Raw genomic sequence first — 18,361 nt, 5'->3', positions numbered from 1 at the left:
GATTTCTAAAGTTTGTAAATTGTTGCCATATAGCCTAAATTGTAATTTGTGATAACTATGTCAATTGTAATGTATGCTAAATGTTATTTGTTTTTGTAAATGGGTTAAATGAATGTAATCATCCAGTTATCTTAACACATCTGTGCCCGAAATAGCCTATACTGCAAAGCAACCTAGCTTGTGGAATCAGTTTAAATGTTTACTAGACTTCTCTGATATATACATTTTAAAGGTGTTCAAAGCTCAAAGGGTATTTAGATGTAAAGGATTAGTAGGGGCTGGAACTGTTGGTAGCCTAAAAGCATCCTCAACCTCAGAGTGTGTGTGTGTGTGTGTGTATGTGTGTGTGTGTGTGTGTTTTTTTGTTTGTGTATGTGTGTGTGTATGTGTTCTGTCTTCCCTTTGCAGACATGTCCCGGCGAAGTTTGAGGTTACTGACAAGCGGTTATTACCGTGACGACGGTGAAATGAACGAGAGCAGCAGCTCTCACCATCTGTCTTACCAAGAGAGCCCTGTCAGGTGTGTCTGCGCTTGTTTGTGTTATCAGTGTAGTGTGTGTGTCTGTACTGTATGTCTGTATGATTTCAGTTTACCAAACCCCTCTCTCCAACACACACACAGGGTGTTTAAGAGGAGGACCGGCTCTCGGAGGCAGACTCTGTCCTGTAACGGGTCACAGGGGACCACTCCTTCCCTCTCCCATACCGTGTCTCAGACGGCAGCATCCTGCATCTCCTTCAGCTCAGAGTCTTTGAGAGGTGACACACACACACACACACACACACACACACACACACACACACACACACACACACACACACACACACACACACACACACACACACACACACACACACGTGTACTAGGCCTTACAGACAGAGTCAGCTACTCAGAAACATACATCCGGTTTAATACAAACCAACACACACTCCTATTCTACTACAAGCATTAATAACTGTGTGTGTAACCCCTCCCCCAGGTGTGGCCTCTGCCTTGAAGGCAGCCGCTCAGAGACAGAACCAGTACGTTAGCCCCACCTCCCGCAGCTGCAGCTCTGGGCGCTCCCTGCTGGACCAGTCGTGCCTGACCTCTGGATACTCGTCCTCAGAGGAGTGTGAGGCCGGCCTGCCCCCCCCCTGGAGGAAGAGGAGCAGGCTTCTGAGCAGGACCCAGCGCACCAGTGAGTGTGTGTGTGTGTGTGTGTGTGTGTGTGTTTCACATGCCGTATATCTAAACATGAATCCACTCTCTCAATTTCAGGTTCTTCTAGGATGTTCTGTGGTGATGCTCAGTCTGTGGACACAAGTTTCATACAAGGTAGAGTCCACCGCATTCATACATCAGCTGACCATACCAACACACACCATGACAAAACTCACCATACCAACCCTCATCATGACTACATTCTCACTGCCTGTCCTCTAACTTTGTCCTCTGTCCTTTTGTGTGTGTGTGTGTGTGTGTGTGTGTGTGTGTTGTCTCAGTGCTGTTTGCCAGTCTCACCCTGCTCTGCTGCAACCTCTTTGGCCTCCTCAGGGATGTGCTGCTTCTCTGCAGGTACAGCCCTTTACACACCCCAACAGCAGCTCACTCTGAGCTGCCAGTAAAAGTCAGTGTTAATGAGACGTGCTGTTTCACCTGCTGTGTGTGTATGAAGACATCTTGTGGATTTAAAAGACCACGCTTTCCTCTGTCCATTCTGTTTTAGTTGTACCCAGCTCTTGAGGAAGCCTGCACTGACTGTTTTGACTTTGACCCTTATTGCTACTGGTGAGTCCCTGAGTATCTAGTGAACAACATCCATGAGATCACCAACAATTTAGGCCCACTAAGCTGAGATCTTATGTACAATCCTAAAAACTGAACCAACCACATAACATAAATTTCTGGGTATGAAACCCAGACGAGATCATTGTAGTTGGTTAATGTGTGTGTGTGTGTGCGCGTGTGTGTGTGTGTGTGTGTGTGTGTGCGTGCGTACATGTTTGTGTGTGTGTGTGTGTGTGTGTGTGTGTGTGTGTGTGTGTGCGTGCGTGTATGTGTGTGTGTGTGTGTGTGTGTGTGTGTGTGTGTGTGTGTGTGTGTGTGTGCGCGTGCAGGTTTCTGGTTTTGGTACCCTGCTCTCACCTCTCTCCTGAATGTTACTGAACCTGCCTGGTCTGGATACAGCACATCTACCCTCGCCATAAACACGGTGGGTCTGCCAGCTGACTGGACCAAATGTGGTTCTGATGTGGGCCAGATCTGAGCCACAATCAGCCAGAGTCTGCTGCTGCTGACTTTGAGGGGAGGAAGTTAACCCTGCTGATTGTGTTTCTGCTGTAGGACCCAAAGATTGTGACAGATTTCAACGTGTTCCGCAAGGAAGTCCTGGACCGTATCAACCAAGGAGATGCCAGATGGAAGGACAGCTGGACTCGAGAACTGGATGATGTTAAGGTGTTTGTGTGTTTGTTTGTAAATATCGAACATGTCAGGTTAGAAAGTCCCTAAAATGTGTACTAGTAATATATTGGATAGCCGACTAATTCAAAGACACACAAGAGCACTACATTGAGCCTTCTTCTCATCCTCATGTAGCGAGAGATCAGCCTTCTGCAGAAGGATGGAGAGAGACACAGGCACATGTCTGAGGTGAGGATCTCTGAACAGCACAAGAAACTCTTCATTTTGAATGCAAAAGGAGTCATGGAAAGTGTTAATGTATCTTTTGGTCTTTCTTTTTCCTTAGATTCTGAATGCAGAAATCACTTATTTTAAGGATGTGGCAAAAACGTGAGTTTGGCAAAACAAATGCCAATTCTCTCTCTCTCTCTCTCTGTGTGTATGTGTGCTGTATGTGTGTGAAACTATATGAATATGGCACCATGTGTTACAAGTGAGCATATAATGTATTATGAATTTGTCACCTTATATGATATAAATAATATAATCATACATTATTTTTATACTGCTGGTCTATATCCTAACCTCATGACCTTGTCTCCTCAGCAACGACCTTGACCAGCAGGCTTGGATGACCAAAAAGGTCACTGAACTTAAAGACAGCGTGTCGTACCTCAGAACTGTTCAGCACAACCTGGAACAACGAATGGATGCCCAAGAATACACCAATGCTCAGGTGTCAATATCGTGCACACACACACACACACACACACACACTCAGAGAAGAGAGAGGGAGAGAGAGAAAGACACGTGTATTCAATAATAATGTGGTACAAGGAAACGCCGGGAAACACCAAAGGCATGGTAATCATGTATCAACTCCTCCCCTTCCTGTTCTAATTAGCTGAAGGAGGAGCTCACTGATTGGCTGAAGAGAGAGCTCCGGGCGGGACTTGGTCAGGATACAGGAAGTGTTGTTCTTCACCCTGAGCTGCAGGGGGAGCTGGAGGCTCTGGAGAAGAGGCTGCTCCACCATCTGGCTGAAGTAGCACACAAGGAACGCTCTGACATGTGGAGGACTGTGGGAGAGAGCCTGCAGAAGGAAGGACTTGGTGCCATCACGGTCAAGGTGAGTGGCCATTTTGGGAGGGTCTAATGACAAATTATGAACAAACTGAAGTGTCTTGAATTTCCCCTTGGGGATCAATAAAGTATCTATCTATCTATCTATCTATCTAGTGTAGAGGTGTACGCACATCTATACCGATTCGGATTATGAACAAAAACATTAAGAGTAGTATCAGGTAACACATTAAAACATGTGGGTTATTTATTGTGTGTGTGTGTGTGTGTGTGTGTGTGTGTGTGTGCGTGTGTGTGTGTGTGTGTGTGATGTATGTGTCAGGATGTCCATGAGATTGTTCAGAGGGCATTGAGCCTCTATAAATCAGATGGAACTGGCATGGCTGACTACGCTCTGGAATCTTTAGGTAAAGATCCCTATACAGCGTGTGTGTGCATATGTACATTTCTGTATGTGTGTGTGCATGTTTGAGTGCATGAATATAATCTGTATGCGAAGGTGTCCTATTTTGAAGCCTGTGTTTGTGTGTGCACTTGTGTGTGTGTGTGTGTGTGTGTGTGTGTGTGTGTGTGTGTGTGTGTGTGTGTGTAGGTGCTACTGTGATCGAGTCCCGTTGCACAGAAACATACCGCACCAGGTCTCGGTGTTACAGCCTGTTTGGGGTCCCACTGTGGTATGCTTCAGAGAGTCCACGCACTGTTATACAGGTAACACACCTATTATACACCTACACACCTAACACAGCTATACCCCGCCCCCCCCACACACACACATACACATACACACACACACACACACACACACGCACGCAGGCACATACACACACACACACACACAGTTAGGTCACCCACTGTATCTGTGTGTGTGTGTGTGTGTGTGTGTGTGTGTGTGTGTGTGTGTGTGTGTGTCAGCCTGAGGTGTATCCTGGGAAGTGCTGGGCGTTTAAAGGTAGTGAGGGGTTCCTCACCATCGCCCTGTCCCTCCCTGTGCGCGTCACACATGTCACCTTGGAGCACATCCCTAAGAGCCTCTCCCCCACCGGCCGCATCGACAGCGCCCCACGAGAGTTCGCTGTTTACGTGAGTCTCAAAAGCCTCAGACTTTACACTATGGCAACCAATGTGTCTTGAAGAACATGAATAAAAAAGTATAACTTTCTAAAGAGAGATATATGCACGTTTGTATAGTTAATGGTGTGTGTGTGTGTGTGTGTGTGTTGTTTGTTTCCATGTCCTCTCCCAGGGCCTGAGTGGCTTTGATGAGCAGGAGGAAGGGAAGTTCCTGGGTAGATTCACGTATGACTCTGATGGCGAGCCCATCCAGACCTTTGAGCTGCCGGTGAGACATCATCAGAAGCCTGGACACTATCCGCCATGTTTATTATTGGAGCCCAACAAAATCTTCAATATTTAACCTTGTCTCTCCCTGCCATTCTCTCTCGCAGGACTCTGTGAAGGATGTGTATCGTGCACTGCAGTTGAGGGTTCTCAGTAACTGGGGTAACCCTGAGTACTCCTGCATCTACAGATTCAGGGTTCACGGCCAGCCACTGTCTCACTGAGAGAGACACACAACCTCACACAACCTCAGCAAATACTTTATTTTCATTACCCTATTAATATAATGAATTAATATCTATAATAATATATTTGCTTTCAAGCAAAAACTATAATGTTTCAAGTGATTTATTTATGTTTGTTTTCTAAATATGTGAGAATAGGAGCAGGCGTCACTCAAGGTGTCACTTTAACATCATTGGCTGGTGTTACTGTGTTACCTTGTTGCACACTGAAGAAGGCACAAGCCGAAATGCGTCTGTGCAAATAAAAGTGTATATATGCATAGTGCTCCTCCTACTCTCCTACTTTACTTTATGTTTTCTAAATGTAAAATGTTAGTTTAGTCAGTCCTGTCCTGTTTTGCGTGCCTGTGTGTGTATGCGTGTGTGTGCGTGCATGCGTGTGTAACAGTGTTGCGCGGTCTGCCTGAAATTAAGCGGTCGCCCGCGGTTATGAGTCATAAACAAAATATTTTAATGATATTCGGGTCATTTGCGGGCGGGTCAGTTAAAATTAATTAAATATTTTCTACAAATAGGCCTACTTAAAATATCACGAGAAGGCTAGCATCAATACAGTAAAGCATCAATACAGTAAAGTCAACAGTAAAGAAGCTGAAGACTCGAGTTAAAATAATAGACACCCCTTCAGAAAAAAAAATATATAGACACCCCTTCAGAAAAAGCGATATAGGCTATGGGAAATATTGGGAAAAGTTCTTAAAGAAGATGACAGTAAGTTTTGGTCTATGTAGGCCTACTTCTTGCGAAGCCATTTAAAAGTATGACAGCCAAAACGGGCAGCCTGCAGAAATAAATGTTATGGCACAGACTACACAGCCATATCTACCGGTAGTCGCGCATGCATAAAAGTTACAGTTCGTTGTGTTTGTGACTTTAAACAGTGGATGTGTTTTAGTAAAGCTTTGTGCTTCATTCAGCATTATAAACCAGTTCGTACGCTAACGTTTTGACCAGTAATGTATCTCTCTTGCCTATACCTTGCCTCACCATTTCTGTTTTCGAACATGGCCTTCAAATCTTATCCTAGTGTTCTATTCCTTGGTGGTTGCGTGCGTGCTTGCGCTCTTATTCTCATTCTCTCTCCTGCGCAAACATTATGTCCTGCATGCCTAAATAAATTAATTTGTTTTACAGAAATGGCCTACTGTCACACTGCATGCAGGCTATAACCAAAAGCACACATTTTGTAAATAAGTGGGTCGGGTATAATTTTGTCCTAATTAATATTCGCGGTTGGAGTTGCGGTCGGGTTGATTAAAATATCGGGCGACCGTGGGCCGCTTGTGACCAAACCCGCGCAACACTGGTGTGTAACCTGCGTTGTGTTGAACCTGCGCAATTCAGCCCTGCACATGCCCAGACTCGAACCCGCGAACAGCAGCACCTCAAATCGGGAGGCAAGCGTGCTGACAGTTGAGCCAATAGCCCAGGCTACTGGCTCGCATGCCAGCAGCACTCTTGAGGCGTCGGGGAGTGAGGTTTACCAACGTTCCACAAGCACAGCTAAGCTAGCTGGCATCCATTACACGTGTGTGTGTATGTGTGCGTGCGTACGTGTGTGTGTGCATTTGTGTGTGTATGTGTCTGTGCGTGTGGATGTGAGTGTGTGTGCATACGTGCATGTGTGTGTATGCGTGCGTGTGTGTGTATGCCTGCGTGTGTGTGTTTATGTGTCTGTGTGTGTGTGTTTGAAAGAAAGTGTATGTGAGACGATATCATCCTCTACCAGCAACCCTTTGCTCAACACCACCATCTACAGGCCGATGGGTGTACAGTTGACCAGCACCTTCTGTGCTTTGGGTGAGAAAAATGTATGTTTGTGGGTGATGTCTTCACACGGAACCCCGCCCCCCCCCCCCCCAAATATGAGCACTTCATCCGACCTATGGTACATAGACTGTCCTACTCACTCTGTGTTCTTTTCTTTACAGCTTTGTTAGTAGACAGCTAGTCAGTTGTGGTTCCTGATCAGTATGTCGATGGTGGCAGTTGAGAAGATTTAAAACCTTCTGCACACAGGGCTTACCACCTACAAACTTGGAAAACCAAGACTAATCATATTTTGTTGTTCTTCCTATAGGGACTTCGGTTTAAAAAGGCTCACGTTACGCATCCAGAACTGAAAGCCAAATTCTGCCTGCCAATCCTGGGTGTGAAGAAGAATCCTTTCTCGCCCCTTTACACAACACTAGGTGTCATCACCAAGGGAACAGTCGTTGAGGTCAATGTCAGTGAGCTCGGTCTTGTCACACAAGGAGGAAAGGTCATCTGGGGTGAGTGCAGCTGTGTTTGTATGAAATTGGCCCATTGGCTGTTGCTGCTGTGTGCACTGTAGATCTGCTGACTGTATGTCTGCTGCTGAATGTTGAGTAAGGGATAATATGTTGTCCGCCAGTAATTATCGGAAAATAAGTCCCGACAAGGCAAACAGAACAGGTTTTGCTTCGACCTGAAAGGACTTATTTTCTGATAATTACCGGCGGACAATACATTATCCCGCTTATTATACGGCTACTTGCCAAAACCAGAATAGAAACTTAACACAATGTGTCTTTCAAAATGACTTGGCTACCGTTTCGTGGCTTCCACTGACAAAATAAATAGTTCGCCACACAGACAGAACATGATGTGAATGGAACTTTCTGCAGCACTCTGAAGAGCCGTGTAATAATGTTTATTATAGGAGGGACTCATTTGAATAACACACACCTAATGGTTTGCTGAAGTTGTAGTTTTATTTTAAAAATGATGCCTGAAAAGGGCATACAAATCATGTGTCATGTGTTGCACTCTCTTATCGCGGTCATTTGTTGTTTCAGGTAAATATGCCCAGGTAACGAACAACCCAGAGAATGATGGCTGCATCAACGCTGTCCTGTTGGTCTAATGGATCCTGGCTAAATTATCTGTACCTCTGGAAGCTGCTGTTATGCATTTACCAGCACTGGGAATGTCTGGTGTCCTCCCAGAGTGTCTTGTAATCATTGGCAAAAAAATGAGGAATTATGAGATACTGCTGTACAACCAGATGAATCTCAGCAACTTTTGGAGTCACTTCTGCAGTGGCATGTATTATATTTGAGAATGTTTAAGTTCTGTTTATAATAATAAAAAAAAAATTGACTTGCTGAATGTGTCATACCATTTTTATGAAAAAGGAGTCAAGCTGACTTTCCGTTTAGGGCCACTGTTTTTCCCATGTGCATAAACGCACCATTAGATACGATCAGTGAATTTTAACTCGCAGAATAATGAGATCATTGGCCTAAGAAGAGCAGCCTCAAAGCCATGAATGACCTAAGACCCATAGCCCTCCCTTGTCATGAAGGCCTTTGAGAGGATTGTGAAACCTCACATTATCTCTTCAGTTTGCATATTGTGCTAAAAGAGGGGTGGATGATGCCAAGGTCTTATTGATCAATGAACATTTAGAAGGCCCAAATTCTATTGTCCGTCTCCTATTTGTGGATTTCTTATCTGCCCTTAACACCATGCAATCTCACATGCTGGCTAAAAAACTCATTAACTGTTTCTAGCTGGATCATCAGCTAATTCTGTGGATCATGGATTTTTCTCACCTAAAGCACAGAAGGTGCTGGTCAATAAAAGGTTCTTTGACATCAGATACACATCCACTGGCTCATGTCAGGGGTGTATCCTCTCTCTCCTACTTACACCCCTGTCTGTCCTGTTGTTTCTTTTGTCCTGTCTTATATGTTGTGTTATATATTATGTCTGCATGAGGAAATTGATCCTCAGGGATAAATAAAGTTGTTTGAGTTGAATTGAATGGAATTTTGACCCAAATTTCCAAAGCAGAGAGCAGAGGTGGCAAGCTCTTGGTGCCTTGGTGACATCTTGGTGCCAGGACAAAAGCCTGATGCTCAACACCAACAAACCCAAGGAGCTGCTAGTGGACTACAGGAGACTGCAGGGAGAGGAACACACCCATCTGCTGTACATTTGGGGTACAGCAGTGGAGAGTCTGCTGCTTCAGATTCCTTGGAGCTAACATCAGAGAGGATCTGAGCTGGTCACACCATATTGTATGGTCACGAAGACAGTAAGACAGCGGCTCTTCTTTCTTGGATGTGAAATACTGACCAACTTCTACCGCTGTACCACTGAAAGTATCCTGACTGGCAACATCACAGCATGGTCTGGTGACAGCACTGCCCATGACCGCAAAGCTCTGCAAAGGGTGGTCAGGTCAGATCAGCGCATTACAAGGACTGAGTTACCAACTATTCAGGACCTTTATAGCCAGCGCTGTAGGAGAAAGACCAAGCGGATCCTCACTGACCCCAGACATCACAGCCACTGTCTTTACCCTCCTACCATCTGGAAGAAGGTAGCCTACAAGAGCATGCAGACCTGTACCAGCAGATACAGAGTTTCTATCCACAAGCCACTAGGATGCTGAATTGCCATTCTTTTCCTAAACCTCACACCTCAGGGTTTTTATTTATCACCCCCACCCCCACAGAAACACAAAGCACCCCCCCCCCACACACACACACAGGTACCCCCTATCTAACCCGCCTACACACACACCAGAGCCTGTTTACGGAGAGCCGGATCACTCACTCCATTGTACCTGCAATCTGTTGCAGTTCCGCTAGGGGCGATCACGAATAAGTGCAAAAACAATGGGGGTCTAGACGGCTAAATTGGTTGTCATTGAGAAATCGAAGACTTGATTGTGGTTTCTGCAAGCTCAATATGGATTATAGGTCAAAAGTTGAATGAACGAGTAGTCATGTCCTTTCGATTTCTTACAGGTTTGGTCGTTGTTGCCCACAACACATAGCTTTCTGCTAATGAATGACGTCATTGACACATTTGAAAGGCTTTTTAGAACAAATAAGTGACTAAAAAAATATAATACTCAGCGGTTTGTATTTTCTCTACCCCCTCTTTCGACTGCAACATTCAAATTTCTACACAAAAAATTATATCCTGAGAAAAGTGGATTTTGAGGATACAGCTCCATAGACCTCCATTCATTCTGCACTTATTCGTGAGCGCCCTCACGTGGAACCAGAACGGGAACTACAACCTGTTCAGAAACAGGAAGTTTCCAGAGAGTGGCGGATCTCTAACCTGACAATAGACCTCTCCAGAATATATCCCGCCTCCTAACTTCCGTATCCATCCAACTTCCGGGCGTGGATTGTCTATGGGAAATAACATGGCGTTTTGAAAGATCGTACCTGTCAAACTCTGTAGGTGACAAAGTAGAAAAAGCTGCTGGGCAGATTGGCCTACACACTTCTGCCATCTAGTTTCCACTGGATTTTTTGATTTTCGGTGCCGTTTGAGTAGTATAGTCTATAGTATACTACTTAAACGGCACCGACAATCAAAAAATCCAGTGGAAACTATATGGCAGAAGTGTGTAGGTCAATCTGCCCACCAGCTTTTTCAACTTCGCTACCTACAGATGTTTTACCGGTATGATATTTCGAAACGCCATGTTATTCCCCAAAGACAATCCACGCCCGGAAGTTGGATGGATACGGAAGTTACGGAGGCGGGACTTATTCTGGAGAGGTCTATAGCCAGATGAATTTCGCTCCGCCTAGCTCCACTCATCCATCTGGAACCGATCCATTGAAGTGTTGCTTCAGAAGGCTGGGCCTAATCAAAAAATGCTTGCATATGATTGAATAAGCCACTTGTCCGTCATCTATTGACGTGCTACTTCAACCACTCACATCGAAGCCAACCCGTGACGCTAATAACAGTCTCACAGTCGCTTCTATGCTATGTCACATCTATGAAACTCCCGCCCTGCGTCCTGATTGGCTGAACCATAAAGTCGGTTGCAGAAATCACTCTCAATGGAAGAGGTCCCAGATGGATGTGAGTGAAGCTAGGCGGAGCTAAGCGGAACGACATTCATCTGGCTATTGTCAGGTTAGCGGATCTCCCCTTATTAGACATTCTCTGCACACACACACCAGTTCAACACACACACTCACACACAATTTTTGGCATAATTGTAACAAAAGATAAAAATAGTAGTTACATTTCAAATAAAAGCCTTTCGATTCTCTTTATTCCAAGCAAATGCCCACCAAAAGTATTGAAAAAATTATATTATGGTTGTTAGATTATGAATATTAGTGTGTGCTTGGTGTTGCAACGTTTGTATACTTTTACCACTTCCAGGGATAGCGGGGGTCGCATGACACTGGCACCGTTATTTTCGGGGTCGCGGGCTGAAAAGTTTGGGAACCCCTGCTCTGCAGAGCAATGTCCGTTTGGGAGACTTCTCCAGCAGTTACCGGTATTTTTTACAAAGCACCTTTTATTGGGATAGGCCTAATCATAATCATTGAAGAATGAACTGCTTAAAGTAAATAAACTAGGGCTGTCTGATTAATTTCGATTAATTAATTTGAGAAAAAATAACTGATTAAAAAAATTAGTGCAGATTAATTGATTCCGCATGACCTTTGACCCCAAGCCGTTCTAGTCAGTAAAAATTAGACTGTAAAATGAAGGAGAGAGAAGAAAACGTGCTGCCTCGATCATTGATTGGAACATTTACTTTTAAAAAACGGCCTGATGGTGTTGATAAAAATAAAATGTTGAAAATAAAGTCCTTTGCAATGTCTGCAAGTGTTGACATTGAGGGGAGTGTTAATTTATTTTCATTGTGTCCCCTAGGTTATATCTGTGGCCTGAAACGCCTTGTATGTGAAAAAAAAACTTCTTCCCGAAGCACTTTTGAATTTATTTCCTCAGCATATTAGGTCATATCATAGATTAGTATGGCCATTATTTGAACAGTGAAAATAATAATAAAAGAGTTTTTGAACTTTAATGTCACTAATGCTGATTATTCAATGATTCATTTGAATTTAAATATTTAAAATACTTTCACAGCAAAAGTTATATATGCGATTAATTTAGATTAATTAATCACAGAGTATGTAATTAATTAGATTATTTTTTTTAATCGATTGACAGCCCTAAAATAAATGTTGCACATACAAACTTTCTTTATGAGAGCTGTAGCCTTTCTGGATTCTGCTATCAAGCATTAGCAGACATACACACTAGGCCTATAGTCTCACAATAGCCCCTTTTCAAATTATAAGGGGGACCATGCCCCTGAATCCCCCTAACCTTGGAGGCCCAAAAGTATTTTATGTCATGGGGCCCAAATCCAGCAGCACCCAATCAATAATTAGCATTTTTGTAAAATGCGACCACCTATTTTTGAATGTAGATAGATAGATAGATAGCTTTATCGATCACCAAGGGGAAATTCAAGATGTGATAGGCCTACCTTGACTGACAAAGTCTAAATGAGACAGCAAGGGTGTGTGTACGTGTGTACAGTAGCCTACTGCGCGTGTGGGCCTATATGGAGGAAAGTCCAAGAGCAAAATTTCAATTGTGCCGGAGGTTCGTCAGGGTTTTCCCAAGCAGGGCTTATTTGTTTCCCAGTCCGTTCCTGCTTGTCAGTTTAACAGACAAGGGATAATACTGGATAAGCTGAGCAGTACAGTAGGCCTAGGCTAGCCTGCGGTGGGCACAAACTTAGCCTAGGCCTACTCTTAAAATGAGCTAGGCTACTTCACGTTTGTAAGCACAATAACAAGCAACAATATCAGCTAGATACACATAGCATAATCATGGCAAATGTATGCATATTAAACTTAACAATAGGCTAAACATAGTCGTCTGTAAACAACATTAAACAAATTGGCACAATGTGAGACTGCGTTGGCACAGAACGCAGACCACGTCTCCATAGAGACAGTAGAGTGTGAAAAGTGTTCTGAGAAGAGTCTTCCGAACTTGTCATAATAACGCGTAGGCAACGCTGAACGCGTAACAATGAAAGCAATAAATAAGAACGACGCTCATTCAAAAATAAAATCATATTGCTTTTTGCATCGGACTGCGAAGGTAAGGAAAACATCTGCTCCGTTAAATATTGTTTACTACGTAGCTTATCGAATTTAATAGATTTACTTACATGGACGAAAATAAAAGTAGCCCATTTGACCCTACCAATCAGGGTTAGATACTGAGAATGATTTCTAAAGTTTGTAAATTGTTGCCATATAGCCTAAATTGTAATTTGTGATAACTATGTCAATTGTAATGTATGCTAAATGTTATTTGTTTTTGTAAATGGGTTAAATGAATGTAATCATCCAGTTATCTTAACACATCTGTGCCCGAAATAGCCTATACTGCAAAGCAACCTAGCTTGTGGAATCAGTTTAAATGTTTACTAGACTTCTCTGATATATACATTTTAAAGGTGTTCAAAGCTCAAAGGGTATTTAGATGTAAAGGATTAGTAGGGGCTGGAACTGTTGGTAGCCTAAAAGCATCCTCAACCTCAGAGTGTGTGTGTGTGTGTGTGTGTGTGTGTGTGTTTTTTTTTGTTTGTGTGTGTGTGTGTGTATGTGTTCTGTCTTCCCTTTGCAGACATGTCCCGGCGAAGTTTGAGGTTACTGACAAGCGGTTATTACCGTGACGACGGTGAAATGAACGAGAGCAGCAGCTCTCACCATCTGTCTTACCAAGAGAGCCCTGTCAGGTGTGTCTGCGCTTGTTTGTGTTATCAGTGTAGTGTGTGTGTCTGTACTGTATGTCTGTATGATTTCAGTTTACCAAACCCCTCTCTCCAACACACACACAGGGTGTTTAAGAGGAGGACTGGCTCTCGGAGGCAGACTCTGTCCTGTAATGGGTCACAGGGGACCACTCCTTCCCTCTCCCATACCGTGTCTCAGACGGCAGCATCCTGCATCTCCTTCAGCTCAGAGTCTTTGAGAGGTGACACACACACACACACACACACACACACACACACACACACACACACACACACACACACACACACACACACACACACACACACACACACACACACACACGCACACACACACGCACACGTGTACTAGGCCTTACAGACAGAGTCAGCTACTCAGAAACATACATCCGGTTTAATACAAACCAACATACACTCCTATTCTACTACAAGCATTAATAACTGTGTGTGTAACCCCTCCCCCAGGTGTGGCCTCTGCCTTGAAGGCAGCCGCTCAGAGACAGAACCAGTACGTTAGCCCCACCTCCCGCAGCTGCAGCTCTGGGTGCTCCCTGCTGGACCAGTCGTGCCTGACCTCTGGATACTCGTCCTCAGAGGAGTGTGAGGCCGGCCTGCCCCCCCCCTGGAGGAAGAGGAGCAGGCTTCTGAGCAGGACCCAGCGCACCAGTGAGTGTGTGTGTGTGTGTGTGTGTGTGTGTTTCACATGCCGTATATCTAAACATGAATCCACTCTCTCAATTTCAGGTTCTTCTAGGATGTTCTGTGGTGATGCTCAGTCTGTGGACACAAGTTTCATACAAGGTAGAGTCCACCGCATTCATACATCAGCTGACCATACCAACACACACCATGACAAAACTCACCATACCAACCCTCATCATGACTACATTCTCACTGCCTGTCCTCTAACTTTGTCCTCTGTCCTTTTGTGTGTGTGTGTGTGTGTGTGTGTGTTGTCTCAGTGCTGTTTGCCAGTCTCGCCCTGCTCTGCTGCAACCTCTTTGGCCTCCTCAGGGATGTGCTGCTTCTCTGCAGGTACGGCCCTTTACACACCCCAACAGCAGCTCACTCTGAGCTGCCAGTAAAAGTCAGTGTTAATGAGACGTGCTGTTTCACCTGCTGTGTGTGTATGAAGACATCTTGTGGATTTAAAAGACCACGCTTTCCTCTGTCCATTCTGTTTTAGTTGTACCCAGCTCTTGAGGAAGCCTGCACTGACTGTTTTGACTTTGACCCTTATTGCTACTGGTGAGTCCCTGAATATCTAGTGAACAACATCCATGAGATCACCAACAATTTAGGCCCACTAAGCTGAGATCTTATGTACAATCCTAAAAACTGAACCAACCACATAACATAAATTTCTGGGTATGAAACCCAGACGAGATCATTGTAGTTGGTTAATGTGTGTGTGTGCGTGTGTGTGTGCGTGTGTGTGTGTGTGTGCGTGCATGCGTACGTACGTGTATGTGTGTGTGTGGGCGTGCGTGCTTGCGTGTATGTGTGTGTATGTGTGTGTGTGTGTGTGTGTGTGTGTGTGTGTGTGTGCGCGTGCAGGTTTCTGGTTTTGGTACCCTGCTCTCACCTCTCTCCTGAATGTTACTGAACCTGCCTGGTCTGGATACAGCACATCTACCCTCGCCATAAACACGGTGGGTCTGCCAGCTGACTGGACCAAATGTGGTTCTGATGTGGGCCAGATCTGAGCCACAATCAGCCAGAGTCTGCTGCTGCTGACTTTGAGGAGAGGAAGTTAACCCTGCTGATTGTGTTTCTGCTGTAGGACCCAAGGATTGTGACAGATTTCAACGTGTTCCGCAAGGAAGTCCTGGACCGTATCAACCAAGGAGATGCCAGATGGAAGGACAGCTGGACTCGAGAACTGGATGATGTTAAGGTGTGTGTGTGTGTTTGTGTGTTTGTTTGTAAATATCGAACATGTCAGGTTAGAAAGTCCCTAAAATGTGTACTAGTAATATATTGGATAGCCGACTAATCCAAAGACACACAAGAGCACTACATTGAGCCTTCTTCTCATCCTCATGTAGCGAGAGATCAGCCTTCTGCAGAAGGATGGAGAGAGACACAGGCACATGTCTGAGGTGAGGATCTCTAAACAGCACAACAAAGTCTTCATTTGGAATGCAAAAAGAGGTCATGGAAAGTGTTAATGTATCTTTTGGTCTTTCTTTTTCCTTAGATTCTGAATGCAGAAATCACTCATTTTAAGGATGTGGCAAAAACGTGAGTTTGGCAAAACAAATGCCAATTCTCTCTCTCTCTCTCTCTGTGTGTATGTGTGCTGTATGTGTGTGAAACTATATGAATATGGCACCATGTGTTACAAATGAGCATATAATGTATTATGAATTTTTCACCTTATGTGATATAAATAATATAATTATACATTATTTTTATACTGCTGGTCTATATCCTAACCTCATGACCTTGTCTCCTCAGCAACGACCTTGACCAGCAGGCTTGGGTGACCAAAAAGGTCACTGAACTCAAAGACAGCGTGTCGTACCTCAGAACTGTTCAGCACAACCTGGAACAACGAATGGATGCCCAAGAATACACCAATGCTCAGGTGTCAATATCGTGCACACACACACACACACACACACACACACACACACACACACTCAGAAAAGAGAGAGGGAGAGAGAGAAACACATGAATTCAATAATAATGTGGTACAAAGAAACGCCGGGAAACACCAAAGGCATGGTAATCATGTATCAACTCCTCCCCTTCCTGTTCTAATTAGCTGAAGGAGGAGCTCACTGATTGGCTGAAGAGAGAGCTCCGGGCGGGACTTGGTCAGGATACAGGAAGTGTTGTTCTTCACCCTGAGCTGCAGGGGGAGCTGGAGGCTCTGGAGAAGAGGCTGCTCCACCATCTGGCTGAAGTAGCCCACAAGGAACGCTCTGACATGTGGAGGACTGTGGGAGAGAGCCTGCAGAAGGAAGGACTTGGTGCCATCACGGTCAAGGTGAGTGGCCATTTTGGGAGGGTCTAATGACAAATTATGAACAAATTGAAGTGTCTTGAATTTCCTCTTGGGGATCAATAAAGTATCTATCTATCTATCTATCTAGTGTAGAGGTGTACGCACATCTATACCGATTCGGATTATGAACAAAAACATTAAGAGTAGTATCAGCTAACACATTAAAACATGTGGGTTATTTATTGTGTGTGTGTGTGTGTGTGTGTGTGTGTGTGTGTGTGTGTGTGTGTGTGCGTGTGTGTGTGTGTGTGTGTGTGATGTATGTGTCAGGATGTCCATGAGATTGTTCAGAGGGCATTGAGCCTCTATAAATCAGATGGAACTGGCATGGCTGACTACGCTCTGGAATCTTTAGGTAAAGATCCCTATACAGCGTGTGTGTGCATATGTACATTTCTGTATGTGTGTGTGCATGTTCGAGTGCATGAATATAATCTGTATGCGAAGCTGTCCTATTTTGAAGCCTGTGTTTGTGTGTGCACTTGTGTGTGTGTGTGTGTGTGTGTGTGTGTGTGTGTGTGTGTGTAGGTGCTACTGTGATCGAGTCCCGTTGCACAGAAACATACCGCACCAGGTCTCGGTGTTACAGCCTGTTTGGGGTCCCACTGTGGTATGCTTCAGAGAGTCCACGCACTGTTATACAGGTAACACACCTATTATACACCTACACACCTAACACAGCTATACCCCCCCCCCACACACACATACACACACACACACACACACACACGCACGCACATACACACACACAAACACACAGTTAGGTCACCCACTGTATCTGTGTGTGTGTGTGTGTGTGTGTGTGTGTGTGTGTGTGTGTGTGTGTGTGTGTGTGTGTGTGTGTGTCAGCCTGAGGTATATCCTGGGAAGTGCTGGGCGTTTAAAGGTAGTGAGGGGTTCCTCACCATCGCCCTGTCCCTCCCTGTGCGCGTCACACATGTCACCTTGGAGCACATCCCTAAGAGCCTCTCCCCCACCGGCCGCATCGACAGCGCCCCACGAGAGTTCGCCGTTTACGTGAGTCTCAAAAGCCTCAGACTTTACACTATGGCAACCAATGTGTCTTGAAGAACATGAATAAAAAAATATAACTTTCTAAAGAGAGATATATGCACGTTTGTATAGTTAATGGTGTGTGTGTGTGTGTGTGTGTGTGTGTTGTTTGTTTCCATGTCCTCTCCCAGGGCCTGAGTGGCTTTGATGAGCAGGAGGAAGGGAAGTTCCTGGGTAGATTCACGTATGACTCTGATGGCGAGCCCATCCAGACCTTTGAGCTGCCGGTGAGAGATCATCAGAAGCCTGGACACTATCCGCCATCTTTATTATTGGAGCCCAACAAAATGTTCAATATTTAACCTTGCCTCCCCCTGCCATTCTCTCTCGCAGGACTCTGTGAAGGATGTGTATCGTGCACTGCAGTTGAGGGTTCTCAGTAACTGGGGTAACCCTGAGTACTCCTGCATCTACAGATTCAGGGTTCACGGCCAGCCACTGTCTCACTGAGAGAGACACACAACCTCACACAACCTCAGCAAATACTTTATTTTCATTACCCTATTAATATAATGAATTCATATCTATAATAATATATTTTCTTTCAAGCAAAAACTATAATGTTTCAAGTGATTTATTTATGTTTGTTTTCTAAATATAAAATGTTACTTTAGTCAGTCCTGTTCTGTTTTGCGTGCCTGTATGTATGTGTGCATGCA

General features: G+C 44.6%; 2 protein-coding genes and 1 long non-coding RNA gene across 3 annotated transcripts; all 3 read left to right on the top strand.

Annotated features, from left to right (window-relative positions):
- Positions 1 to 410: 410 nt before the first annotated feature.
- LOC143123502 (SUN domain-containing protein 1-like) lies at positions 411 to 5,031 on the top strand. Its single transcript, XM_076284956.1, has 14 exons — positions 411 to 520; positions 623 to 759; positions 981 to 1,181; positions 1,486 to 1,604; positions 2,327 to 2,440; positions 2,582 to 2,635; positions 2,733 to 2,776; positions 2,993 to 3,122; positions 3,291 to 3,515; positions 3,792 to 3,876; positions 4,062 to 4,177; positions 4,382 to 4,549; positions 4,713 to 4,808; positions 4,915 to 5,031. Exons 1-14 carry the CDS (start codon positions 411 to 413, stop codon positions 5,029 to 5,031), a joined length of 1,716 nt encoding a protein of 571 aa, XP_076141071.1.
- Positions 5,032 to 7,144: 2,113 nt separating this feature from the next.
- LOC143122364 (uncharacterized) lies at positions 7,145 to 8,180 on the top strand. Its single transcript, XR_012986654.1, has 2 exons — positions 7,145 to 7,325; positions 7,872 to 8,180. It is a non-coding gene; the product is annotated as an uncharacterized LOC143122364 (long non-coding RNA).
- Positions 8,181 to 8,932: 752 nt separating this feature from the next.
- LOC143123501 (SUN domain-containing protein 1-like) lies at positions 8,933 to 18,152 on the top strand. Its single transcript, XM_076284955.1, has 15 exons — positions 8,933 to 9,020; positions 13,510 to 13,616; positions 13,782 to 13,860; positions 14,102 to 14,302; positions 14,599 to 14,717; positions 15,420 to 15,533; positions 15,685 to 15,738; positions 15,837 to 15,880; positions 16,097 to 16,226; positions 16,407 to 16,631; positions 16,920 to 17,004; positions 17,178 to 17,293; positions 17,499 to 17,666; positions 17,834 to 17,929; positions 18,036 to 18,152. Exons 1-15 carry the CDS (start codon positions 8,933 to 8,935, stop codon positions 18,150 to 18,152), a joined length of 1,743 nt encoding a protein of 580 aa, XP_076141070.1.
- The last annotated feature ends 209 nt before the right edge of the window (positions 18,153 to 18,361 follow it).

Source organism: Alosa pseudoharengus, unplaced genomic scaffold (genome assembly GCF_046254945.1).
Source record: "Alosa pseudoharengus isolate Yale_2024_CS ecotype anadromous, Long Island Sound unplaced genomic scaffold, YU_APseudo_1.1 YU_APseudo_1.1_scf_14, whole genome shotgun sequence".
Classification (NCBI taxonomy): Eukaryota; Metazoa; Chordata; class Actinopteri; order Clupeiformes; family Clupeidae; genus Alosa; species Alosa pseudoharengus.
Note: the sequence above shows the minus strand (reverse complement) of the source record. Positions and strands in the feature narration are given on the sequence as shown.

Excerpts from the sequence above, each read along its gene's own strand:
- LOC143123502 (XM_076284956.1), top strand. The coding sequence starts at position 411 with ATGTCCCGGCGAAGTTTGAGGTTACTGACAAGCGGTTATTACCGTGAC. Across the intron at positions 2,636-2,732 it reads GACACAGGCACATGTCTGAG|ATTCTGAATGCAGAAATCAC; the intron begins GTGAGGATCTCT and ends CTTTTTCCTTAG. Across the intron at positions 2,777-2,992 it reads TTTAAGGATGTGGCAAAAAC|CAACGACCTTGACCAGCAGG; the intron begins GTGAGTTTGGCA and ends TTGTCTCCTCAG.
- LOC143123501 (XM_076284955.1), top strand. The coding sequence starts at position 8,933 with ATGCTCAACACCAACAAACCCAAGGAGCTGCTAGTGGACTACAGGAGA. Across the intron at positions 9,021-13,509 it reads CCATCTGCTGTACATTTGGG|ACATGTCCCGGCGAAGTTTG; the intron begins GTACAGCAGTGG and ends TTCCCTTTGCAG. Across the intron at positions 13,861-14,101 it reads CAGCTCAGAGTCTTTGAGAG|GTGTGGCCTCTGCCTTGAAG; the intron begins GTGACACACACA and ends CCCCTCCCCCAG.